Source organism: Hirundo rustica, chromosome 10 (genome assembly GCF_015227805.2).
Source record: "Hirundo rustica isolate bHirRus1 chromosome 10, bHirRus1.pri.v3, whole genome shotgun sequence".
NCBI lineage: Eukaryota > Metazoa > Chordata > Aves > Passeriformes > Hirundinidae > Hirundo > Hirundo rustica.
In genome coordinates, this window is record NC_053459.1 from 15,631,069 (window position 1) to 15,659,055 (window position 27,987).

The 27,987-nt window shown below is 44.5% G+C and overlaps 1 protein-coding gene across 12 annotated transcripts in view; it reads right to left on the reverse strand.

Moving 5' to 3' along the window:
• LPP (LIM domain containing preferred translocation partner in lipoma) overlaps window positions 1-27,987 on the reverse strand; it is a 332,936-nt gene that overhangs the window by 206,237 nt on the left and 98,712 nt on the right. For 8 of the 12 annotated variants that reach the window (XM_040074760.2, XM_058422024.1, XM_040074753.2 and 5 more), the window contains one exon: window positions 9,560-9,761. In XM_040074760.2, the coding sequence (XP_039930694.1) occupies window positions 9,560-9,752 (193 nt within the window). In that variant the 5' untranslated portion in view covers window positions 9,753-9,761. Of the gene's footprint in view, window positions 1-9,559; window positions 9,762-19,829; window positions 19,908-27,987 lie in introns of all 12 variants that reach the window. The other 4 variants (XM_058422025.1, XM_058422018.1, XM_058422023.1 and 1 more) reach the window with 1 other exon arrangement.

Sequence of the window (27,987 nt, forward strand, 5' to 3'; positions counted from 1 at the left end):
AGAATGGGGCCACCAACCTCAGAAACTATTAGTCTCCACCTAGTAAGAATTCAACCCTCACCACATTCACTTTTTATAACATAAATTTCAAAGTTCTGTACTTTCTTCTATTAAACCTACTTTTGAAAGATTGTGTTTACTCACACTGTTTTGGTATACCATTTTCATTCTCTTGAGGGTCTCCTCTCCTCCCACCAGCTCACTCAGGACAATTCCTGTGGCAGGACCCCTGGGCAGACCCTCACACCACAGGTAGCGCAGAGTATTCAGAAATATCAGTTGATAAAACTTCTTAAGTGGGCCCTGTAACAGAGATGACCCAGAGCACAGGTTCCTTCCTCATCTCCATGTCATTTCCCATAAATTCAATGCTTGGCACAACAAATGCCAGCTGTCATGACAGTGCAATTTCTACCCACCAGCCCTTAACACCAGGCTTGGCTTTATCATTTGGGTCATGTCTAGATGAAACCAAAACCTTTCCTTAGTCACTGTCATCACAGGAATTAAGAACTGGAAGAGAGATGTGAGTCTTTTGCACTTCAGCTCCTCAAACAGTTTGGGTAAATCCCCAATTGAGCCCCTGGAGCACGCCTGCACTTTCTTCCATGGCTGTGACTTTGCAGTGTGTGTGCTGGTTAAAGAAGAAGACAGAAGGGGAATTTTCAGATAGCGGGAAACTAACTCACTGCTTATTAGGAACTAGAGCAGATCCCTGCTCACCTCCTGCAAAATTGCCCTCCCCGGGCCAAGCAGAGCCACAGGATTCTCAGTGCTACTCACAGACTCTCAATTCCTGTGCCAAGTCCATCTAAACACACTTTGCTTAGCAACAAACATTTCAGGCCTTGTATACTTAGTGAAAATTGTAATTGTGTAGGATTCACTGCTAGAAATGCCTGCTCTTTGGCCACAAGTACAGCTTCCGTGGCTTCAAGAGTTGCTCATTCATTCCTCCAACCTTTTATTACACCAACCTGTAATATAATCCAACAGACATTTACTGGTTGCTCTGATTTAGCAGGACTCAGCCTGGCAAAATAAAAAAAAAGCTTTAGGCAGAGAAAAGGAAAAGTATACATATAATCCTTTACTATAATAGTTTTCAGTGAGTAGAAGAGCAGCATTGTGCGAAGTAGGGCAAAAAAATAAAAAAATATTACTCGACTGTTAACTGTCATATAACAATTGTTATTATTTAACAGACTAGCATCTGGAGGATGTTAACATTTCAGATTAAAATAAAAGGGACAAGTGCTGTCTGCTTGAATTCAAGCTACTTCTGCATTAGCACTGCTCTCTTGCTTTGACTGGGCACCACAGCCCTGTAAAACTACACACAGGACAAACACTATCTTTTTAACAGAAGGTTTGATATGGTTGATGACAGATGTTTGCAATTCAGGTTACTAAATGATGGTTCCCTTCCATTTCAGCGCGTCAGAAATGTCTTCTCTTTCTCTTTTTCCCTTCCCTTTTTTGTCCTTTTTCTTTATTCTACCCAAACTATTGTGGTTCACAGAACAGGCCACTGCTAAGATGAATCACTATTTGATGTTTGAAATAATGAAGTGGAAAAATTAAATATAGTATATCTTGGAAGAACCGACAGACAGGAGACAAGAAAATGAGAAAAAATAGTCAGGGCAGAAAAAAATTAAGAACCTACCTGCTGAGAAGTGCAATGTTTGCTTTATGAAACCAAATAACTGAGAAAATATAAGCTCACTCACCAGAATGAAACCCAAGGCTAGGCACTACTTCAAGTAGTTCCCAAATAAGAGGCAATGTGTTCCAGAGCCTGTGAAAATTTAATATTTGTAATTCTAACAAAACACAGTCAGAATACTTAATAAAACCTGGTGGCTTGACTTGACATTTTGTGAACTACAGATAAGTATACTGGTTCAATAACAGTTTTTATGCACTTGTTTTATGCTGCATTTTTACCAGGGCCTTTCCCTGAGGTGGTATTTCAAAAAAGAAAATGCTCATCCTGAGAGCTAAGCCGAGACACAGTTCTATGGATTTCTCTCTGGCGCAAACAAAAACAAAAACAAAAAAAAAAAAAAAAAAAAAAAAACCCCAACCACAAAACCCACCCACCCCAAAAAAAAAAAAAAAAAAAAAAAAGAGCAGCAGATGCAGACACTGTTATCCCCCAAAACAACTTTTGGGAATACTGTTAACAAGACAGAAGGCCCCACACAGAGCCAGTTTATTCACACTGGTGAGAATCACAAGTCCTGACACTGGTCACAGTGCTGGGCAATAATCCCTGTCCCTGTAACTCACAAGTTATTGAGTGGAGCGACGCTGCCCAGGCACAAAGGCACCAGCTTGGTCTCACGCCTCTTCAACATGGCCCAGCTTGCTTGGGGCAGCTTAAATCCAGTTTTATACAAATGAGAACCACCATTCATTTCCAACTGGTTTTGCTTGGTTCCTAACCAACAGGAGAGAGGATGTCCTTCAGGAGAAATCCATGACACTTCCAAAGGAGTGCCCCAAACTGGTTAACAGCTACTCCTTAACAAGGGACCCCCGCCTTCCCACTCGTTCTGCAGTGTTCAGGGGCTCTGTTGGTGCTTTAAATGTTCCTGTGTGAAGGTAGCAAGCCCACCACAAAGAGGCCTGGAGCTTCAAGATCATTTTTACCAGCTGCATTTTGTAAGAGCCTGTGGATGATGCAGTTCTGACACTAATGAATAAAGTATTGCTTCATCTGCTGTATCCCATTCAGCACAAGAAACACATAGAAAAATGAGGGAAGGATTAAGAAAGACTTTAAAAGTTTATAATATGCAGCTTAAAAAATCTTTTACTAAGAAACAAGCACTAACAGGGGGCTGTGGTCAGGCCCAGTCAGGATGATTTGCAACAGTAAGGTCACCTCTTTATTCACACCACATTTTTCAACTCCTTGAGCTCAGTCCTGTGAGGGATGGGACACAGCATCAACTGCAATTGATGTGGCCAGAAGAGTGTTAGAGCACTTCTCATCCTATCTTTTTGTCCCACCACTGAGACACTGCCTCCCTGATGAAGCATCCATGTTTTGTTTTTTTTTTTCAGCTAGTGGCAGAGATGAGGAGCAAGAGAGGGACCAGCAGATCCCACTGGAAATACTCTGGTACTCCCAGGACTCGATTCAGAGTAAAAACCTGCTCCCATGCCTCATCTGAGCAGCAGCAGTGGTCCACAGGCGTAACTCCTAACATGTGCAAGACATCCAGCTCCTGCTGGCTGTGCAATTCTGGATAATTGCATTATCTCATGTTAGTGTTGAACAATGCACACACAAAACCACCACAGGAGCATGGATGAGACAGCTCGCTGTGCCTGCAGCCCAGCCTTCCTTCAGCAACCAGCACAGCACTGCAGAAGCTCCTGAGATACTCCAAGGAGCAGGTACAACACCCCCTCTTCCTCTCAGTTAACACAGCCCTTCCTCTAATGAGAATTCCTCCTCCTATGGAACAGAACCAGCACAGACAACCACAAAAAAAAAAAAAAAAACCAAAAAAAAAACCAACAAAAAACCAAACAAAACAAAACAAAAAACCAACAACAAACCACAGAACCTCTCCGGTCAGCCTGAATTTATTTCTTTCTGGGCTCTCAATACAAATAATGAATAGACTCTGGACCTTGTAGGCTTCTATGAACTGTCAAAGACTGCAGAGCAAGGAACAGCACAGCTGTAACACAGGGTGTCTAGTCCAATAAATCCATACCCAAGCTTCAAAAATTAAGACAGAGCTACTGATAGCAGCTGCTGTAAACAAAACCCACTAGGTATATCTGCCTGGGAAAAAAAAAACAAAGCACAACAGCAAAACAACAAAGAGCCTGACAGTTCATGCTCCCAGTTGCCTACAGACATAGCAGAACATAACTTGCCAGTGCTCAAAAGCCTCCACACCCATGAGGAAGAGAAGGGCACAGAGAGATGAGCTCTGGGAAACCTGGATCAGCTGGGCTCAAGAATACACACTGGTGTTCACAACACAGCCTTGCCCTGGAGCTGGTCCTGCTCATTTGCCTTGTCTCATGAGTCACTTGCCCACTCCTTCAACCAAGGTAAAAAAAAGGGTTTTTTAGAAAGTAAGACCTCAGAGGCCTTCATATGAGACCTGTTGCTCATCATATCTGAAAGGTGCCCAAGGAAAGGAAGGAGAAAGGAGGAGATTGCTTTGAGTCTCATCCCTTTGTTTAGTTTCCATTCTTAAATACATATTGTTTCTGTAGTTACTATATTCATCAAGGATGGCAATTACAAGGAAAGACATCAGCACTAATAAATACTGAATTTAGAAGTACGCAACAGCATAAACTAAAGTGGCTAATTTTGTAAAGCATGTCCTGAGAGCCCCAGAGTGTGACAGAGAAACACCTCCAAGCACTGGGCAGCCTCACAGAGTGGCTGCCCTGTGAGGGATGTTGCCTGCACATCCCTTTCTGTCCAGGGCTGGAACTGCAGCATCTCAGTCTGTCTCAGGCAGCTTGAGAAAAACACAGGGTCCTGTCTGAACAACAGACACTGCGAGAACAGGACAGGTTTGGTTTTTTGGGAATGGGAAGAGTCATCTTTGCAGGAGCAGGAGACCCCCTGGGAGCAATTCAATGATCTGGCACTTCCTGGTAGGCAAGGATGGACTCATCTCCTTCCCTACCATCGTGAAATCATCCTTTAAGTGACTGCACACAATGGTGTATTCAATCCCCTGGGAGCTGCACTAGCGCTCACAAATGCTGGACTGGAAAGCCCAGCCCTGCAATCCAGCTGAGCCTCCCCAGCTCAGCATTGTGCTCTACCTGTTTCAGCACAGTCCTGCTTCTACTGGGCTTGCAGAGCTTTATTTGGAGGCAAGGGGGAAAGGCAAGGGGAAAAGAACTTTTGTGGTTACCAAAAGAAGATTCGAACGGAAAGGATCCAAACCAAAAGGCAACTCACACTGCAGAGTTTGTCACCCACTGCTCCCAAGCCACCAAGTGGCCCTGACTCAGGCTTTTCTGAGTACCTCTGACTGACAACAGACTTTTACACACTTCTGAAGCCCCCAATTCTGACCTTACAGCCCCCAGTGCCACTCCAGCAGCACCAGCCCCACAGCACCAGGCACAAAGCCAGCAGATCATCTATCACCAACCTCACCCCACATCAGATGCCTCCTTAGTCTGCCCTGCAGGGTGAGGCCCCATTTTCTGGAACTAAGGCAAAGATGGAATTTGCTTCATCTGCAAGCTATAAATCCTTTCTATCTTCCTGAGCCCAGCATAGATGGGAACAGCTGTGTGGCAGTGTTTCCCTAAGGCTCCAGCTCTGTTGAAGATGCTGAAATACCAATTTAAGTCTAAAAGCCGGGGAGCAAGAGAGAAATAAGTGGCAAGGAAAGGAGGAAGGGCAACCACAGAAAGGTCTGGATTGGAAAGACCTTGAAAAATAATACAATCCAAAGCCCCTGCCATCAGCTGGGATATCTTTCACCAAAGCAGGTTGCTCAAAGCCCTGTCCATCCTGACCCTGAGCACTTCAAATGATGGGGCAGCCAGTGCTTTTAAATGAAACAAAATTATTACCATCTCCTCAGATGAAAGATCTTTAAGAGATTTTTTGTGCAGGACAAAAGCCATTGTGCACACTGCTGGACAGGGTCTCCTGAGGAAAAGAGGGAGGGCAGGCAACACAAAACACATGAGCTTGGAGAAAGAAGCCAAATAGAGAAGAAGCAGACTGTCAGGATCCACGGCTGGTTGATGCCTCATCCATCTCAGGACTCATCTTCTCCTAGCACAAAGAGAAGATGCTCTCAAACTTCAAACACACCTAGTTCCATCCAAGGACCACCTCTGACCCCAGCTAAACTCTTAGAGCTACTGCTCAGATGTCTGGACATCTAATTTTGATTTCCAGCCTAATTCCTCAGCAGATACACATCCTGCCAATGCACAATTGTTCACCGTGTAGATAAACATCTTCCCCAAGCTTGAACGGCTCTCCTCTGCTCTCTGTGGGGTAAGTACTGAGTTCTGTAAGAGGATGAGCACCAGCATTTCCCAGGAACTGTGGTGCTCACACCAGCCAGGATCAGGCAAGGTTAATCCCCTGTAAACCATCACAGTAGGGAGTGGCAGCACTAAATCCTCCAGAAACCCAGCCCAGACCACAGCAGGTGTTTGTAGGACCTACACAAACAGGCTGTGCCTGCCTCTTGGGCTGCCTGCACGGCAGAGAGCTGTGCAGAATGCTAAGCAGGGCTCGGGTCTTATTGATGATGATTAGGATTATGATCATTACTTCTACCACCACTGCAGTAACACCCAGGGGCCCCCAAGCAGATCCCTGCAAGAGCAAGACACGGTCTCTGCTTTGATGAGTGGATAAATCTGGTCTGAAACAAGCTGCAGCCACCCAGCAAGGCAAACAGCGAGGAGGGGGGCTGGCAGCACCAGGAAAATTGCTGCTTCAGTGGTCTAACACATGCCTTGAGTGCTTCAAACCACAGTAAAATGCTCCTGGTTTATAAACTGTTGGCTGTTGCCATTTCACTTTTTTTCAGTCATGTAACCATTTCTAACCTGTGGTAAAGTTCCATTAAGCAGCTTTTAATCAGCACCTTCTGGCTGAGTTTTGTGCAGGTGTCAGGAAATAAAAAGTACAATCGAAGTCAAGGTGAGACTAAGGAAATGCTTTGGTAGGAGGTGGGAGGGAGAGGGGGGTACACACAGCACCTGCTCCACAGTCTGTCACTGTGTCTTTCCCCTCTGCTTTCAATATGATCAAGAAATAAAACCACGAATGTGATCAGCTGGACAGACCCTCTACGTACAAACAACACACCTACAAAATCATAATAACAACAAGACCAGGGGATGCACATTCCTAAATGCTAAAAGCAATGAGCTGAAGAGATTACCAGGAACAGAATTTGCCAATCTCCCAGAGAGATCCCAGATACTACAGGGAAAAGAGGAAACCGCAGGGAGCCAATTCCAGTGACACTGCTGGGGCAGCCACGGCTGTGATGAGTACAGCCACTTCTTGACCAATAAAAGCCCCAGGACAACCCTTCCCCAGAGCAGTGCTGTTGCTCCCACTCATCCCCAGCAGAAGGATGCATGGGAGGCCCATGTGCCTCCGGATAAGCAGCTTTGGCAGGGTAGCAGGGAGGAAAACACACTGGGGTTTGAGGGGATGCTGCCGCTCCCCTACCTACAGACCGACAGCTAACCAGGTGAGAAAAACCTGCGTCCAACAGAGGACAAACTGAGGCACAATGGCATTGCCCCTGTAAGCAGGGGACCAGCGTGGCCTGGAGCCATCTCCCGGGCTGAATTATCGCTGCAGAAATCAGGGAGATCATTGAAAAAACAGTTAGGGAGCCTGGAAGAGAGAAGGGAGCCATAGAAAGTGAATGAAGCATATCGGGCTAACTCACTGCCCCCTCAGCCCTGGCCTGCCAGATCCCAGAAGCCTCATGTTCTCAGGGTTATATATGGATGGGTAATGCTTTGCACAGGCTGCTGGCAGCAACCAGCGGCATGTCACCTTCTGGAAGTGGATTAGCTAAAGCTGCAGGCATGTTGTCACATCACTAAGCCTACCTCTGACCAGGTCTGCCCAACCCTTAGCCCTTCCAGGCCTGTCAGATAAGGATGGGATTTCTAAAAGCCCGGCATCAGACAAGGCAAGGGACTGGCACTGACAAAGTCCGATCAGCTCCCCATTTCCAGCAAACCCAGCGACCCCCGACTGCTTGCACGACCAGGTACTCTGGGTTGCACGAGGAATGTTTGAGTGTCTTGTCTCCCCTTCTCAGCCCGCAGTGCCCACTCTGTTCTCTGGGAAAACCTCCTTCCCCAAATGGCAAGAAACACAGAATTTTTTAAGAAGGTGATTGTGTTCCTGAGTCATATACAATCAGAAGTACAATCACTAAAACACTGACAACTAAGACATACTGACCTTTGTCAGACAAAAAATACTCACTGATCAAGAATAGATTTCCTAGGGAAAAAAAAGGGGCCATTTTCCATTATTTTTAATTGCAAGAGAATTACAAAAATAAGAATTTCTACTTGACTTGAAGGTGACATTTTCTTTGCATTTCAAAAATGGATTAATTTTTACTTTTTAAATTCCAAATGTCTTTCTCTTCCTATTTCTCGCTAAGTTTTGTTACTGAAGGCAGCAGAACAGGTGCATATGACTTCGCCTTTCCCCCTCCAACACATTTTCTTTTTTCGTTCTGAATTCTCCGAAGTTAGAGCAGCAGACGAAAAATACCCAAAACACTCATCAGGTTTTCCAATTTTCCTATAAAATGTCCTTAACTTTAGAAAATCACTCAAGTGTAAGATTTAATATGCTGCTTTGTTTTTCTTTCTCTTTTCCATTACTCTGTAGCCTTCCTGAAAATGCATATGCTTTCAAAAGATAGAGCAGAAAGAGGAAAAAATATACAGGTGATATTTATCTTATTGTACTCAACACAAAAGAGGAAAAAAGTGGTGAAGGAACAATGTAGAGCATCGAAAACCAAATACAAAAGCTGGTTTGGAAAATTTCTTGAGTACAACTGAGCTTTTCTTTGGAGAAAGGTTAGAGAGGAGGAGGGGAAGAACTTCTCCCCATTTATACCTACAGTAAATCACCAGGAATAGAAAAGTCATGCTCTGCCAAAACAGCTACCACTCTCTCCTAAAATCCTTGTCCTTCACTTGTTTCTGATGCAGTTCTATCACAAACTCTCCATTGTCACCAAGGGGCATCTCAGGTGCGTCATCATGCCAGTTCCAGAGGTGCTCCCAGCGATGCACTCCTGCTCCTGGGAACTCTCCCTCCAGGTGTCCACAAGCCAGGAACCCAAATCCCACGCTTTCTGCCCAACTACATCAAGAGAGGAGGACTTTCACAGCCAGAAGCAGAGGAAGGCTGACACACAGTGACTGCTAGGCATTTGTTTTGCTGACATAACAGCTCCAGAGACAATTGCAATGGTCATCTAAATACCTTCCCAATTATTTCATATTCAAGAGTGTTCCCTAGAGGGAAAGAACAAAAGTAAAACAATCCAGACAGCAGACTAGAGAGAAAACACTTCCAGACTCACTGGCCAAATTTATGCCCTACCACCCCCAATCATATGCACACAGATCTATCCCTTGTTTGCAGAGCATTTCCACTGCACTGGAGTGAAAGAACCAATACTGAAGGGGGTTTTGAGCCCAAGCTCCTTGAATCATCACATGCCAGCAGGGACCAAGCAGGCAAAACCCCTTGAAAAGTACCAGTCTTGGACATAGGACATCTGCTTTCAATTAAAACCAAGAAAGATCTGTCCTCGTGTCCTCTCAGAGCCCTGCACCTCCCAGGAGGGTAGCTAGCCAGAGCAAGGGGAAGAGAGTTCTTCACATTCTTCTTGATTTGAATGACCTGAAAAAGGAAGGCTCCCACAAACTCACCAACGAAGAACAAATCAAGAACAGCCTGTGTCAGCAGTCGGTTCCTCTGAACTAGGCAGTTGTGGTTCCTTCCTAAAAAATAAATACTCACCATCACCTCCTGGTTGCTTGTATGGGTTGTACTTTGGTTTGGGGGCAACCACAGGCGCAAACTTCTTTGGGGTCTGCTGGGTGGACACGGAGATGCTGGGAGTCCCGAAGGTGTGCGTGGTTTCCATCCTTGCAGTAACGTGACCAAGAGGCTCGTTGGTACTCTTGGGTGGCAGCCAGGACGGGTGGGACATGGTTCAGGTCTGAGAGGAGACACAAAGAGAGTCACATGTACACTAGGAATTCAGGCTGGGGAAGCAACAGCTGCAATCCTTCTATTTTTCTGGTTTATGAAATCAAACCTACAAAACACTTCCATGGTGCATGCTTAACTTTAAATACATTGTTCCTAATGTATAGGACTTTAGCTGCAAATTTGTTGTTCTCTCTCCAGCTGGTCAGAATCACTGATCAGGTTTTTGTTGGTACCTGCAAAAATCACTGCTATTTTCCTTTTCAAACCAGAGCAGAGACAGGCTGATACCCTGAAGCAGCCCATCAATCCCACCCTTCATTCAGCACAGTAATGATATACCTGCCTTTCCTTGTTAGGCCTTTGTGAGTACATTAATGTACAGCAGTACAGGTGCTCTGGGGACAACTCTAGTCACAGACAGGCACACACACTTCCAAAATACACTTTTAGCACTTTTTCACATGTCATTTAGGACCCCATGCCCCAGTGATTTTCATTCAGACTTTTAAGAAAACACATTTCAAAAGTAGCTAATCATTCTTGATGCCTCCATTTCTGAATGCCCAGCTTAAGACATTTTAAAAGCATGTCAATTTTGAATAAATGCCAGAATCTCACAATCCCTGACAACCAGGCTCCTTTTAGACTTGTGTAACAAAAAACAGAGGCAGCCCAAATCATTACTTATTTATGAAAACCTTGGCTTTGGCCTCTTAAAAGCCTACATCACTTTTGAGAACTGGGTTCAGATGCTGCTGAAAATGTTGCCCATAAAAATCCTGTTAATTCCAATGAAGAAGCGCTTTTCACCACACACAAACCAGACTCGCTGGGTAGCCATGGCACTCCTGCTGTACCATCAGACAGTCCTATGGAGCTGGATGTGAGATTTGATGGAGAAATGAAGAGCCCACACAGACAAAAGTCAATGCTAATTCTGCAGCTCTTGAGCACCCTGTCGCTTCTGCCCATGCACTGCTTTGGTGTCAGAACCCCCTAAGGCCACAAAAAAACAGCAGACACCTGTGGCCTAATCAGAAAAGATTTGGTTTCATCATGGGAAAGGATCAGTGCAAGAGACATGATCAAGGTCTCCACATGGCAGTGCAGGGTCAGTACCTTCGGCTAAGAGCAATGACTGTTAAAACTGATGGATATACAGGCATCCTTATTCCAACCAGAAAATTTACTTCAGGAAACAGCTTCCCATTTGAGGAGTAATTTCTCCTTTAAGCCCCAATGTCTGACCCAACACTAAACAATTTTTGGTTATCTTGCACCAGCATCACTCCTTGTGTGAGAGAGGAACTGGCGAGTGCCCAACATCAGTCCCAACACTTCTGTCCCCTCCTGGCCATGCAGTCTGACTGCTTATGTGCAGTGGTTTCACAGTTCCTACCACTAGGAAGTGAGCCTGCTGCACTAGGGATCCAATACCAGTGAAAGGAAGGCACTGGAGCTGGCTAGAAATGAGTCAGACAGGAGCATGGAGGAGCAGCCCAGACATGTATCCAAGGCTGAGCTGCAAGGACATGACTTTCCTCCCTCACAGGCCTGCTATCTAACCCACAGTAAGAGTGCAGAGCATCATTCTGAAAGCAAGAAGTGAAAGGCAGGTCCTCCCCACAAGGCAGGAGAGGAAACCAGTCACAATGGGTGGGAGCTGAGGGCACACAAACCAAGTCCCACTGCCTGGCACTTCCCATTACCAACCCCAGCCCCTATGGACCTGTAAAATGACTGTCACTCCAGCAGTGAGATTCACCTACATTGCTGTCTCTTCCTCCTGCATGCTTCAAAACTGTAGAAGCAGCAATAAAACTCAGGCAACCATCTAGGTCTTAAGAGCAGAAAGCAATGAGGGCAGTCAGCCTTAAGAGCTAAACAGGACAAACCTGCACTCTGCATAGTTATTATATCCAAAGATGACTGTACCTTGCCCATTGCTAAAAGCATCCTAGAGTTGAATTCTGACAGGCTTTCAGCCTCTGGCTTGACATCTCATATGAAAGAGCCTCCTACTGCAGTGAAGCACCCTCAGACCCTGGACATTTCCTCCATACTGATTCAAGGCAGAAGAAAGAAAAAGCCTCAGTACTGACTAGATTATCACCATTCCTGTTATGGAATGTTCCTCAACCACCCCCAGGCAGCATGCCTTGGTCCCACTGAACTCTCATGGTCTGCTAGGTTGATGACAGGGATGGGTTGTGAGATGCACAGACCAAGAATGTCTGCTTCAGCAGCCAGGTTGCACAGCACTGAGGATGGCTGAAGACAATGAGAGAATTTCAGCGAATGAGCTTAAAAAGCAGAGTGCTGCTATGGACAGCTTGGGAGCAGGGAGGCCACAGTGCTGTAACTCAGCTGCTGACTGTAAGCTGGCACACAGCTCCCTCTCAGCTAACCTCTAACGCCTTTGTTTTGGCCATGGTGGTATTTTCTAATTGTTTCCCTGTTAGCCTTTTCTCTTCCTCTTTCTCGTCATCTCATTTTCTGTTATGCATTTACTGCCACTCATTTTTGCTACCCGTGCACTGACAGTGTTTTCAGCAAGTTCCCTTTTCCTCATCTGTTCCAGCCCCAGTTCCCCAGCCTCAATTAAATTTAGCCTAACTACTCTGTAAGATCACAGAAAAAGAAAATGAATTAATTTAGCTAAAGCTAAACTTCTGGGTTTGCTATTATTTTCCCTCCATTTTGTCAGCTAGTAAAATGCCAAAAAAAAGGAAAAATGTAAGGGACAGCGGCTTGCAGACAAGCTCAGCTTCCCCACCTCTCAGCAGACTTCTCCATGGTAGAGCACCCTGGCTAATTCAGACAAAGCCATCAGCGCTCTCCTTCCACTCCCTGCAATACTGCCTGGTTTTCCATCAGAAGCTTCTTTGGAGCAGAACATTTTGTGATGTGGACAAGTAACCAAAACAGCACAGGAAAACTTGGGCCTGCAACTAATTCCCTTACTCTAAACTTACTCTTACATTTGTCACTGCTTGAGTGTCATTGTGGTGCCTGCACTTGGACAGGAACTCCCAAGAGGTAACAGCAGTGCTTTTCTGGCTAGCCAGCAACACAGCCAGCAAACACACGTTTCACTTTTGAGCTGTTTTCTTCCATTAAAAGTTATTTTTTCACTGAAACATTAACCTGCTGATTAAATCTACATCTGCCCCCACATTTCTGCTCCAAGTAAATCAGGCACTGTTTGCATTCAATGAGCCCCTTCCTGGTAAACCTGGGTAGCTCTAGCCACACAACAGTTAACACAGCAAGGCTGGAAAACCCTTTGTCAGCAGAGCCCGTGTCCCTGGGAATCCTCCCAGGGGGACGGCCACCTCTTGCTTGTCAGTGCCACACCTCCCTCTGTGTCCTGGCTGAAGCCTTCTGCACGTCTGCCTGCCACCCTCCCACAGCCATGTGGCCAGCCCTAACTCACAGCTCCGCTCCTGATCCAACTGCTACAAGCCTTTCCTGTGAGCCCCTACTCACTGACCACTCTGCCAGCTTCCCCTTCTCAAATTCACTGTCTCATCCCCCCCTGAAAATCCCTTAAGTCTTCTTTATGCTGCTACTTTGAAAGCTTCTCATTGATCATCTGGACTAACCCTGAACTATTCCCAACTACTGCTCTGCAAAGCTTCAGCTGACCTAAAGAGTATTTGTTATAAAGCACACGTAGCCTCAACTGAAACAATGCAAGTGATGGAGAAACCAACGCAGCATTAGGTAAATTGTTTGGATAAAAAAAAAAATTAAGCAACATAATTACAGCTTCTCCTCTGTGTCTGGCTTAAATTTTAGCTAGATCCACTTCCAATGATTTCATTTTGTTATGCGCCTGTCTTCTGCATTACAGACTCGCCTCACTTCTTTATGTAGATCCCTTCAGAATGCAGCCAGATCATTACTTAAATCAAACCAAAACATTTAAATTAAGCATCATTTAAACTCCCTGTAAAGGGCAGATTTCTCTTGATTCTTTCATGTATGTTTACTCCAAGCTCTCTTCAATTTTCCAGCTACCTTTTCTGAAATGGTGGCTGATAGCGTACGACCATTTCTAAGAATAGTAACTTAAAATAGAAGAGGTAAAATGATGAATAATATCAAAAACAAAAACCTGACTGAAATCAGCTGTGGACGTCTGAGATTCTGTTATCCTTCCTTCCTTGGAAGCATTAGTCATCACCTAATTTTGAAGGCAGAAGATAAGACCAAACTAACCATGATAAATAGCATTAAGAGCAAAGAGTGAAATCACACTGCATAAATAAGGCAAACAGTGTGCTCCGGTTCTATCATTAAGACAATCTTAATGCTGTAAGTTCAGAAAATTCTAACCATGAAAGAACACACCACAGCAGAGGAACTGGAATCCACGAATCCCAAGCTGAGACCGCATTATCTAAAAATGTCAGACCAGGAATATCAATAGCAGATAATACCATGCAGTAATAACAGCCTGACAAGGTTTTTTCACTGCCTTTTTCTTTCTTCAAGTGTGTGGGCATAAGAGCTTGTTTTTGCTTTTAATTACAGGATGTCATTCACCTTTGAGAAGCGAAGGTAAAAAAACTGAGAGTTTCAAGTCAATTTATCCTTATATCTGATAAGCAATGGAAGGGTAGAGTACCAATTTGTCTACTTTTAAAATTGTTAGTTTATTCATCTCTGAGACAGGCTGGCTTTTCTGTGATTAGACTGTACCCAAATAAATCTTCAATTCATTTTCATATTTGTAACATGGACCAAATACTCCTTGGATGGTGATGGACTTTGCCAAGACAGAAGATTTTGTCCCTGAGTTAATTAAGCTAATGCTTCGTAGCGGGTAGCAACAGTATTTAACAAAAAATGAGCAACAACCGTCTGTGCTTACAGACTGTCTGCTCTGTCTTCCATCCCACGCCTTCCTAAATTCACTGGCTGGATGTAGGTCTATGATGTTCTTTCTTAGTATCACCCATGCACAGTGACCCATCACTCCTAAGGCCAAGAGATTGACCAGATACAGGGAATTAGGATCTTGTTTGTTGACAGTAAATGTGACTGAAAGCCATGTTAGGGCTTTTCTCCGATACACAATACAAGCAACACCTTCCCTTGATAACTCAAGTTTGTCTCTAAGTGTAGAAATGCAAACTGCACCCTCCCCACTCTCTCTTCTCTTCTATCCACATAGAAGAACTCAAAGAGAAAAGTTTCGACTTTACATCACCTTCCAAATGAATTTTAAAGAACAGCTTTAGAACTAAATGAAGGGGACATCCTTCACAATGCAAAAATTATGCCACCCATTGTCTCGTTCTGTTAGAGCTGCAACCTTCATGTCTGGATGTCTCTCCTCTAAGCCGATTTTTTCTGCATAAAATTCCCCAAATTGCAAGCCTCAAAAGCCTTGATAAAATACAGTTCTTTGCTTCGTCCTCATCACCTCCAGTCTTCTAATTAGTCAAATGCAGTGACTGAGACTGACCAGAGAAATTTGCTCTTTATAAACTGCCTAAGCTGCTTGTTTTTCTTGGCACTGTTCCCCTCTGAAGGTTAAATGAATTTAATTCTTCATTTATGGCACACGATCTCCAGCCATACTATTCTACTTCTCGTGGCCTTCAAAAGAGGGTATAATGTCAGTATTCAGGTCTCATTAGAGGTCTTTAACCAAACATGGAAAGTGCCATAGGTACTTACAAACTCAGCACAAGCTCTCCTGGGATGCCTTTCCCATATGGTACTACTTATTCTCATCAATTTTACATCATATGGCAAATTACGTGATTTGGGGAATTGGGAGTCCTTTGGAACTTTGGAACATTGCTGATCTGCACATCTCTCTCAATTTACCTCCTGCAATATTAACCAGCCCAATAAAGCTCCTCCCTCAAACCATCCCAGCAGCAAATTGACTCCCAACTTTTCATCACAAAGCTTCAGGAAAAGACTCTGAGCACTGGGAGTCCTGTGCATGGTGCTGGTGTGGTCTCCACCACCAGTGAGCAGTGAAGCTCTAAGAAGAGTAAACTGAGCCACCAAGAGACTTTGAGAGGTGATGAAGAATGAAAAACACTATTATCCCCCAGTGACTGCCTTCCTCACCCTAGGCAAACTCAACGCAGGTGGAGTTCAAGTTCTTGTGGCAAATACCTCCCCAAAATCAGGTTTCTTTGCTTGCACCCATTTTACACGGTTTATGCACATTTTCTAATGCTTTGCTGTAGTCTTTCACATCAGGTATCATGATGCTGGAGCAAGTTTAACTCTGCCTCTCAGATTCATAGCTTATTTCAACTGCCTGGATAAGGCAAGCGTTTGTATCTTCATCCCAATTCCCTCAAAGTAAAATAAATAAATAAGTAAATGAAATCAAAGTCACTTCTTCAGTTAAACAGGACTGAGAGCATTCACCTATTTCCTGCTGTGGGATGTCACTAATGTAATCAGAGGAATTAAAGGAAAAAGAAACCTAGTTAGAGCGCTGATGAATTATTCCTTGAAGAATGTAGTCTGGTAATATTTCATTCTGGCTTTAACAGCTTCAATCAAACTTCCATGGGATCCTCCAGAAGACCTGACTTAAATTCAAAGTGCACCCTGGTTTAAGTAAGCAGTTGGCCCAGATGACCTCCAGAGATCACTTGAGGGATCAAAATCAATTATTTTGTGATTCAAAAACCCCAGACTGCCACCCGCAATTTCATTTGCACTCAGAAGAGTTTCACAGAATCACAAACCTGCTGAGTTGGGAGGGACCACAAGGACCATCAAGTCCAACTCCTGGCCTGGCACAGCACCATCCCAAGAGTCACACCATGTGCCTGAGAGCATTGTCCAAACACTTGTTGAGCTCTGCCAGGCTTGGTGCTGTGACCACTTCCCTGGGGAGCCTGTTCCAGTGCCCAAACACCCTCTGGGGGCAGAACCTTTTCCTAATATCCAACCTAAACCCCCCTACACAAGCTCAGCCACTCCCTGAGGTGCTGTCGCTGCTCAGCACAGAGCAGAGATCAGCGCCTGCCCCTACTCTTCCCCTCTGGAGGAAGCTGTCACTGCACTGAGGTCTCCCCTCAGCCTCCTCCAGGCTGAACACACGTCAGCTGCTCCTCATACAGCCCCCCCTCAAAGCCCTTCACCATCTTCACAGCCCTCCTTTGGAAACTCTCTAATAGTTCCATGTCTTCCTTACATTGTGGTGCCCAAAACTGTCCACAATATTCAGTGTGAGGCCACCCCAGAGCAGAGCAGCACAATCCCTTCCCTTGCTCAGCTGGTGATGCTGTCTCTGATGCCCCCAGGACACAGCTGGGGCCCACCTGCTGCCAGGGCACTGCTGGCTCATGTTCAACTTGCCACCAACCAGGACCCCCAGGTCTTTTGCCAAGGCACTGCTCTCTAACCTCTGTCCATACATCCAGGGTTGTCCCATTCCAGGTGCACTCTGTCTCATCGAACTTCGTATGGTTTGTGATTGCTCCATCCTCTAATTTACCAAGGTTGCTCTGAAGTGCCTCCCTGCCTACAATGGACTCAACAGCTCCCTCCAGTTTGCAGCAATAATATATTGTATTCCACTTGAGATATGCCAGCAATATCACCTACTGGCAATGCAACATTATATTCCTTATTTTCTAGTTGCAATAATTTGCAAATGAACAGAGCTTGTGCCCAAGTAACTTTTTCTTCCTAGCTGCATTCACAGTTCATTTATTTTTCATCAGATCCACACCAGTTTGGGATGTGACTTTTCGTTGTACACTTTTAAGTCACTACAACTTCTACGGTGTTACTGAGACATAAAAGGAAGACAGCAAGTGTGTAGTGGAGGCTGCAAAGATGTGATGGTAAAGAACAGTCTCTGTGGTACAAAGATACTTGAGAAAAGTTAATGTCATCATGAAAATAGTTCATCAGATATCAACCCAATGTCACAATCATTCTTACCTCAAAACTCTGCTTCTGGGACAATTTTGATATCAACCAAGAACCCACCCTTAGGTTTCCCTCTTAACTCATTTTTCACGTATCAGCTTCAGTAGTGGAGAAGTTAGAAGGGCAAACTAAACATAAAACTTTTCTTTCCCAATATAATTGAATTAGGAGTTTTGGGATTAGATGCTGGCTATTTGAATTTGGCTGCTGCTGCAAAACATATGCATAAAAACTGATGAATGTGATCTTCCTTTTACAGCCATGTCACATCCTGGTGTCAGATGACAAACTAGGCTTTAAAATCCCAATAAATTGAACTTGACTTGTCCATGTGAACTGAAACAAAGAGATCATACTGGCTCCCTGGAGACAGATAGAACTATCTAATCTAATACAGCTCTAATGACTGCACTGCAATTTCACCAGAGAGCAAGCTGATTCTCAGCTTCTGTGGCATGAGACAATCCTCAGCTACTCCAAACGTAATCATATTGGATAAAATATCAATCCAAGGCCTCAGCTACTTGTGGTCACAAGAAACCCCAAGGCAATTGTAACAGAGGAGGCAGACCTGCTGGCTTACTCAAATACAGCTTATTCCTGAACCTAAGGACCTAAGCCAGGAGGTAGCTCTGAGCCAGACAGATTTCTTCCAATTGTTATAGCCTCTTTCCCTCATAATTTGACCTACATGTTTGTGAGGATGTTGCTGTACCACAAAGAAAAGTTTGAGATGGATGTTTCAGAAATTTATATATAAAATAAGAGAGAAAATATATTAAAAGAGACAGCAAAACCAGGAATTATGCAGAAAGGTTATTCTGGGAGCCTCAGACCATGAGCTCCCTTACACAATACTATTTTCCTGCATACAATTTATTTTCAAGACCTCCCTGCCAAAAAATATGCCTTTATTCCTTCTGTGCCCATATTCAATGTTTTGCCTATAGCACAGCTCAGTACTTGGCTTCCTACTTCAGCAAGGGACTGCCAAGCAACACAGAGTTTATCCATCAAATAAAAATATTAAGGGACTGCACTTCTCAACTGATGGAGATGTACTGAAATCAGGCATATCAAGAATATCACTCAAATAAAAAGAAAACAGGACAACAAGAAATGGCAAAGTTAAGGCTGTTGGAACAAACTCAGGTACTTTGGATGCTGATGCTGGCTGTAAACAAGGAGGAATTGTGCACAACTAACATGCAGCTCAGCTGTGAGATATCAACGAGACCCCAGTGGGACCAAATGGGACTGTGGCAGCATACTGACACACAGATAATTGTATTAGCTTTGCAGAGCAGTGTGTGTGTGGCTCAGCCTGGGGAGAAACAGCAGGGATCTGAGCTCAGCAGGAAGCTGACAGAGTGAACAAGGAAACAGTGCTGAGCTTGAAGTCCTACCCAGCAAGGCTGGCTGGGTGTAGGTGGGTGTTGTATTTATCATGGGGGTCCCTGCATTTCACTCTTCTTCTAAAATAGCTGTGATTGCAGAAAGAGTCAGATGTTGCCCCACCTGGAAGAACACACATCTGTGACTGGCAGTCTGAACCTCAAGCCACCAAGAGGATTTCTGTGAATGGAAAAGGAGCTGCAGCTCAGAACACAAGCACAGCACAGGTCCCACTCAGGAAGGAAGCGTGTGTGGGTCCGCCACCACCATAACCTTCTTCTGACAGCTCACAGAGCTGGCAGTAGAACCCAGACTTTGACACTGTACTGCCTAAAAATCAAGTAATTAAATCAATTAATGGGCAGGAACTGTGTCCAGGATCAAAATCTTTAATCCCTGATTCTCTTTCTCCCACCTGATCCACTTAACTTTTCCTCCCTCAGATCCTAAGCTATCCTAGAAGTCAGAGCTTCAAGTACAACAAATCCCTGGATGACTTCCTCCTGAGCACTGCACCAACCTGTGTCGTGGTTTTGGTAGCTCAGCTCATAGCACTTTGCAAATAATCAGGGGAAATAGCCTTTTTCCTATGGAAAACCTTGTATCTTAAAACACAGAAGAGTGATTGCTGCCAGATGACTGGAAATGATGCTGCAGAGAGATTGCTAATGGAAGCAAGATATCTGAGTGTATGAGAACTGTAAGAAAGGAAGTACACAAAACTCTATGTATAAACAATCAGGAAAAAGACTACATTTCTATTGAGTCTCACGACAACAGGTGACTTGACATCATCAACACAGGAGCACCCCAATGTCTTCTTGTCTCGCTTCTGCAATACAAAGCAAAAATAAAGATTTAAATTGCTTCCTCCTTAAAGAAGCTGAAAGCCTGCTCTACTGTCAGGAAAGACAGAGGATCCCTGCAGGCTACCAAATCCTGCTTTTAGCAGGAGACTAAATTATCACCCACTCTAGGTAAGGCTTGCTATGGCTTTGTCCTGAAAAACCTCTCAAATGAAGAATCCCTTGCTACCTGGAGACTTGTATTAGTGTTACACTACTTTCCCAATGAAAATGTTTTTCCGACTTTCCAGCTGAATCTCCCAATCCATTATGCATGCTCACGGCACTTTATTTTGCCATCTGGATGGAAACATTTGGCTCTGACATGTTCAGAAGGCCCCTGGAAGTAGTCACAGGCTGCCATTGGATCACTCCTTAGCCTCCTTTCCATCCAGAAGTCAAAGCTCTCTCAGCCTCATCTTGTAGGCCGTGTGCTCTCAGCCCCTGACTGACCCTTCTCTGTACTCTCCAGCTCTTCAACATCTCATTTCAGCTGGTGGACTCAAGACTGGGCAACAGCCTCAGCAGTAGTGAGGAAAGGTGAGCAATAACTCAACTCAGTCTACATTCCAAGCTCCTCCTGAAGCAGCCCTACATCCAGTTTGCTTTATTGACAATCACAGCTCACATTGGACTCATATTTGACTGGGTGTTCACTGCCCGCTCCACATCCTTTTGTCAAGAAATAAAGAAGAATAAAAGGCTTATTTTGAGATGGTGCCTCAAGCTGGAGGAGCTCCACAATGCCACAGCCACATAGATAGAAGGGTAGGTGACAAGGGGGTATTACCTACCCCATACCATCTGCAATAAACATGACACAGCTCATTAACACCAGTTCAAAGGGGTGGGGTTGTTCTTAAAGCACAGGAAAATGGGTGAAGAGGAATACTGAAACCAAAGGCAAAGCTGATTGTGACACTGGAGTGCATGAAGATAAAGCTCTGGTTTAGTATCCACAGGGCATTAGTTCTGCTCTGAACAGAAACTTGTGACAGAAGAACAAGTGCTTGAAATTTGATTTTCAATTCTACTTTGAAACTCATATAAGCACCAAGCACCAGCCCAAGAAACTGCTGCTCTTCCCTTTTAACTCAGTGTCCATTCACTCAAGAACAGTGATACACAAACCTCTGGCAGATAGTTCCCCAGCTGGTGCAAACCACAGTGCCAGCAACGAAGTTAACCCAGCCAGGCATCCACACTGGCCTTGTGAGTTTGCTGAACAAGCTCATCCTATTAAAAAGATGATTCCAGTTGCTCCACCACCATCACTTTGCTGCCTTCTGTTTTTGACCATCCAAATTAGTAATTTGTTCCCCTTTCCACAAATCAGTAGGAAGTTCTGTTGTGACAAAAGAGGTTTCATACTAGACTGGCCACATCGGTTCCCTAGATGCAGAACAGCTCAAATCTGACAGCCTCCAGGAAAACATTCCAATGCTCTTTTACCTTCACTGCACTTTCTCTGAAAAGGCTGGCAGGGGGTGATGGACTGGTGGGGATCATGAACAGAGGGTACTGCTAGAGGGAAACAAGAACCAAACTTTTAATATACCCAAAGATGTTTATATGCTGCTGCATTTTAGCCACTGCTGGCAAACACTTGGTTTTGAGCTGTGCTAGGGCAGGCAGCTGGGTCCTGCAGCCAGTAAATACACACAGAGCTCCATTTATCAAATGCCCTTCATTAGTTGCTACCACTATCTCTCAGGTCTGAGGCAAAGCATGCTCCCAACACACAACCAAGCATCTGAAAGGCATTTCAGCATGCCTCTGCTGTGTAACGCACAGATTTCTCTTTCAAAGTAACACAGCTGCCAACACCTTAATCATTCCTTGGGGACCTTCAACACATCAGCCCTTAAGTGCTTCATTACCTCCAGCAGCTCCTGCAGAGCTCACATCCCAGGTGAGCTGTACACAGAACCCTGTCAGCTACAGAGAGCAGCCTGAGCTGCAGGAGAGCAGGATCTGTGCAAATCAGGTCTAACAGCCTATCTTCCACCACTCTTCGTTTTCGCAAGTTTGGCCTCGTTTGCTGCAAAATATCTAGGACAAAAGGCAAGGCAGCATCAAGAAACCACATTTGAGACTAAAATCACTGCATGATTTTCTTTTCATGAGATCCTGTGGGAGAGAAGATGCTTGCTCCTCTGCATGGACACTCTAAGGGGCTATGGAGACAAATAACCTTCACTGAGGCGCCTGAGCTGCGTGTACCTCCCCAAAGCCTTCTTGTTTTTAAGTTAGAAATTGCTGCCTCAAGTCACAAAATATAGCGTTTTGAAATTGTATTGATATGTTCTTGGCACAAAAGAGAAATAAACTGCAAATGCAACCAATACAGAAACTTGAGCTGCCCTTTGTTTCTGCAGGGCTTAAAACACTAAGGGGAAAACCTAAGCAACAAATTTCTTTGATCCATGGAAAGATGCAGTCAGTTAGGACTGATACACAGATACCTATTTTGAAATCAGCTTGAGCATGTGAAGGCTACCCTTTGAAGCTTCTAGATTGCTCCATCAAGTTCCTTCAGATGACACTGCTGGAGACATCATCACAAGGAGTCACTTCCAAGTCAATTTCTTTTTTAAAACAAGATACTCCAGGGTCATTTTTTGTGAAGCACCTCCACTAGGGAACAGCTTCACCTGCTCTGTTCATGTCAGCCCCACGGTGCCTCCTCTGCAGCTCCCACCACCCAGAGCCCTTCCAGTGGAAGTTACGATCTAATGACTCAAAATAACGTAGGAAGGTTAATTAATCATGCAGTGAATACAAACTTACACACATAAGTATGCATAGACATGTGCACAACCCTGATTTTTTGATTCTGCATCATTAGCCCAGGAAACTGGTAGAGGCAAAGAATAAGGAGAGAAACCAACAGTTGCTCACATGGATCAACACTTCCAGGCTCTCTCTTTTGCAGCTCATCTCACTCATACTTGTGGTTTCAACATGTGATTCACATTAGGCCCCTCTGCTTGCCATTTGATGGTTCTGCTAAACAGATGTGAATTTATTTAGTCACAGAGCCTGCTCTTTACACTGCCTCTTTGTAGAACAGATGGGCTTTTTTTTTTTCCCCGTTCAACTGTGTTCAGATAACGATCATACCCAGCGCACAGGTTTGCTTGATAATCACAGCAAAAGGAAGGAGGAGTTCTCACAGGAGTTCTTTTCAGCAGCCTGGACACACCACAAGAGGTGATGGCTCTGATGGAGAATGCCAAACTGCAACACCAGGAACGCCCAGACAAGACCAAGTTCCTCAGGGAACAGCCCCGAAAGTTCAAGCAAATGTGTGATGCACACGCTGCACCTGGCAGGGTCCAGAAGACACAACTCCACCACACACCCACCACAAAGCTCTCCTGTCAAAGCTTGAGTGGAGCGTGAGCTGAATGAAGGGTAGGCTCCTGCAACACTCGCGGGGACATGAAAACATGGCATCTCCTGGGACTCTTCAGCTTGGTGAAATAGCCTGGAAAAGCTATCCGCTCCCTGTGTGGGCATTCTTCTTTCTGCACTCAGAGTGCCTTTGGCACTGGATGAAGCAGAACTGCACAAAGGCCCTCTCAGAGCAGAATAAGACTGCCCACATGAGAAGTACGCTCAGAACAGCTATTGCACTTTAAATTCACACCCTGGTTTTGTTTTGCAATGGTTTCCCTGTGCAGGAGGGCCCTGGGCTTCAGATTCAATTCCTTCTCATGTTATCAACAGCTGAGCATTGCTCCCATCTGAGGGTAGGATGTGGCCGATACAAGAGGCAAAAGCACAGTCTTGGAGGAGAAGGATGAGCTTCCCTTTTACTTTGCACTACCCTGTATATGGATGCACCTCTCTATTGCTTCAGGAACAGAACAGTGATGACTTCACGCTAGCAAATGGCCCTGCTATGTGAGTAAATCATCTCAGCTCTACCACAGAAACCAAGGATGCGTGCACATGGCACACATGAATGCCATGCCCACACTTGTGCAAACATCTGATCTCTCTCCAAAAGCTGCAGTCCTGTCCCTCAGACTCAGCTTTGCTCTCCATGCATGGCCCACCTGTTACAAAGATGATCTCAGTTTCTACAGAATATACTCAGGATTAAAGATAATTATATATGTGTGTATGTATGTATATATACATGCATTTCAAATGTGGTTATATTAAAATTTGATTATCTGGAGAATGAAACTCCTTTCAGAAGGAAAGTAAAAGTGGAATTCTCTGCCTAAAAGGCAGCTGGGACATAGCCTTTAACACCCTCTCTGGGGGCCCTAAAACTGAACATTTACAAAAGCAGGAAAATGTGTGGCTTTCTTTTGGGGGGTTGTGCATACAATTATGCAGTATTAAAAAGCTAGTATTAGGCAGAAAAATATTTTCAATAATAGAAGACTGGGAGTGAAAAGGACAGCTGAGTCCTTGCAGGGCAACAGGCACTTCCAGCTACAAAGTACTTTGTGTCTTCTGAGAGTTCCTCCTTTCTTTTTTTCTTGGCAAGCTCTGAGGCACCACAGTATAATTTTCATTCCTATCAATGGCCGTGCCATCCAAATACCCTGTGTATGGTCCATACACCAGCACTTCATTCTTTTCTACATCTTAAGGAGAAGCAAAAAAAGCAAAACACTGTGAAAGACTTTTATAAGCATAAAACAAATTTATGTGCCCAATTCCCAGAGGCTGGTTGCTTAACCTTCAGTAGGAGACTTCAATAACTTTGAGCAGTCAAACAATGCACTTTCTTTCCTCCATGTGAGAGAAAGGAAATTCTGTCCCACTTCGTCCCACCTGATCTGCAGACCTGCTGGGGCTGGTGTACTGCTGGGGCAGCACCACTAACAAGACAGAACGTGGCATCAGGAACAGGGCTCCCCTGCCATCCCTTCAGGAAGTGTGGAAAACCTTTCCAGGCATCCCTCTCCATCTGCATCCCACCCTCCCTGTCACCTCCACCAAGGCACTGAGGACAACATTCAGACCCTCCTTTACAACATTTTGAGCTCAAGGTGTGCTCAAGGTGAGCTCATTTTGAGACAAGGTGTGGTCCATAAGAGCAAAGTGCACAGAGCCAAAAGGCATCAAAAATTCTAAGTACTGATATACATATCTCAGTGGAGGGTTAAAACTGAGGGGGAAGAGAGCTGGCAAAGGCTCGTGATGGATAGCAGTGAACTGTTCAGAAGAAAATTAAGAAAACATTTTGAATCCCCTCCTAAAAGGGAACAAATAGGCCCAACACTCCAACAGAAGGGGATTTTTTGCATCTCTGAACGATAGTGCTTCGCTTTTATGGCCTGCGGCTGCTTGGGAAATTCAAAACTATTTCTCTGAAGAATTCACTTGGACAAGCTTTATGGCTTTGATCAGTTAACTATTTTTTAATGCTAATCCACTCCAGTGATATTTGTCCTCCTTTTCCCCATGTGCACAGAAGCACAGACACAGACAAATACTACACAAAAGCAAACATTAGCCAGATGAACAGTCAGGAACAATGACATCCAGAGCCCATAACCAAACACCAACTCCATTCTGTTTTATTCCTTTCTATTCCAGTGGTTCAAGATACTTTGGCCCACTATGACACATTAATGGAAATTTTGGAATCAAATTTCAGAGCCCAGCAGGTATAAATGCCCATGAAGTGATTTGGCCACAACTACTCTCACTCAAAAAAAAAAAAAGCTAAATATTTTCCCCTAAAGTTTGGAACAAAACACATGGTTGAAAGGCCTTATTAGAAACATAACACAAACTCCAGCAAGCAGCCCAAGTGCTGCCCCATCGTCCAGATTAACAAATAAAGGTGCAGAAGCAGTGATTTGCTGACATCTGTGAAGCAAAGATTAAACCGAGCCAAGAGCAGGACTGAAATTACCAGACACCCATCACCTCACTGGAATTGCTCTAAGCTCCCCCACAATCTCAGGTGTAGAATCTGAGTGCCGGGCTAAGCAAAACTCCAAGCTCAGCATACAAATTTGTCTTCTTGTTTAGGGCACTAAAGTCTAAATGTGCACCCTGAACGTGCTGGCTCTCTAAGCCATTATTCAATTATCAGTCCTACTGGTTGCACCACTGTGATAGCCCATGACATATACAACAAAAAAACGACACTACACCAAAAAAAGCCCTGAGTAAGGGACAGTCCCTGCTCTGCAGCACCTTTGGTATTCAGGCTGCTATCTGAACTTTGCTTGCTGTCTTTGAGTAACAGATTCAGGCAGTATTTCCTGTGGCAGAGAATTAGACAGGCTGATTATTCTCTGTGGAAAAGTGAAGAAATCCTGGAAGCAATTTTCTGTCTCAATTGTTCCCAGAGTGCAGGAACAATCTTGTAGCCTTCTTCCTATTTTCTGCTCGATGCCATCCAGGCTCAGTGGGCAGAATCCATGACGATGTTGCTGTATGTCTGGGTCCTGCAAACGCTCACCCAGGTCAAACTTCACACATGAGCAGCCCAAAAGGCTTCAACCGGTGCCAGCCTTGAATCTGGCCACAAAGGTTTTAGAGGACAAAGAATGAGACAAGCAATAAATTTGAAGTACCTGGAAAATGTTCAGTCCTAGGTAGGACCAGGTTTATCTGAACAGAATAACACAAATGATGTGTTTCTGATGCACACTTCTTAACCTCATTTTTTTAAAATTCACTCTCAGGCACATGGTGTGATTCTTAGGGTGTCCTGTGCAGGGCCAGGACTTGGACTGATGATCCTGATCCTGATCCACTCTTCCAACTCAGCATATGCTATGATTCTATGACAATTTCAAAAAATCAAGGAAGATCAGCTCTACTTGAGAATTACGCATCACAGGCAAAGCTCCTAAGAAAAAAGATCCTTTCCTCAAACTAAAAATTTCATTATTGTGAGGGGGGGGAAAAAAAGGACAGATATTTTCTATGGAGATAAACCCCAACACTTCTAAGACAAAAACCTAACACCATTTTGCACACCATTCCTGTGCAAAACCACTACAAGACTGACCCACAAAGCAGGGGAAGAACTGAGTACTCCTACCAATCTGCACACCTCTGCATAAGAGGCAGCAGGAACAACTCCAAACATGAATTTTTCAACATTCTGGCAACAAGTACTATTCACCCAGGTACATGCCCACACTCAGAATTATTCAATCAGAACCTTATTTTCCACCCAAATGAATTTTGATATAAAATATTCAATTTGGCTTAATCAGTGGGGCTTAAACATCAGTCAAAATATTTTTTAATTCAAAAAATGGCTCCAGCAGCGCGAGAGCACGAGAACAACCTCTTTAAATAATCTGCCTCCAAAAGCAGGTACTGACTTTTCAATTGTGTTATTATTTTTTTTAATAAAAGTCACATTAAAAATATTGTTACTTTTCAGCCAACGCTGCTGAAGGAGGGACAGAAAAGGAGTGGGGACCTGCTGCAGAATCACATGGCCAATCTTAGTATCACATCATTTTCAAATGAGGAATTTGGTAGTCAACAACCTTTTCTTTGTACACAAACATTTTTAATTTCATGCCCTGCTAATCATACATCTGTTAGAGCTCCTTTTCCATCCATTGCACTAATGATAATAAAAATCGTCACACTAAAAACGTGGTTTGTCTAAAACGAAAATTAAGCAATAATCAGCGCTCCTCTGTGGGATGAGATGAGGCCAGCAGCACTGGCCTGATGGAGGTGACAGATATGGTTTGAAAAGGGACACTTTCACACATGCCTCGCCACTGACCCTTGCTGCTGGCAGCCCCCCTGCACCCCCGTGTTTGTGTAAGAGCCCTTTTGGGATGGGTTCATCCCACAGCCTCTCTCAGGCTTCCTGGTGGCCCACACCAGGCACCACCACCAGCAAAGCCTCTCCTGCTGTCATCACCTCACTCACCAGCACCTCCTTCCCCTACGTTGTTTCCTCACCTCCTCTATCAGCAGGATATTAATGTGACAAATGCTACAGCACTGCCCTCACCTTCCCAAATCTCCTTCCAGCACTGAGACCCACGGGGCCTCAGCATATCAGACTTCAGACATGTGCAGTGCCTTTACCTGGCCTTCCACGCACCA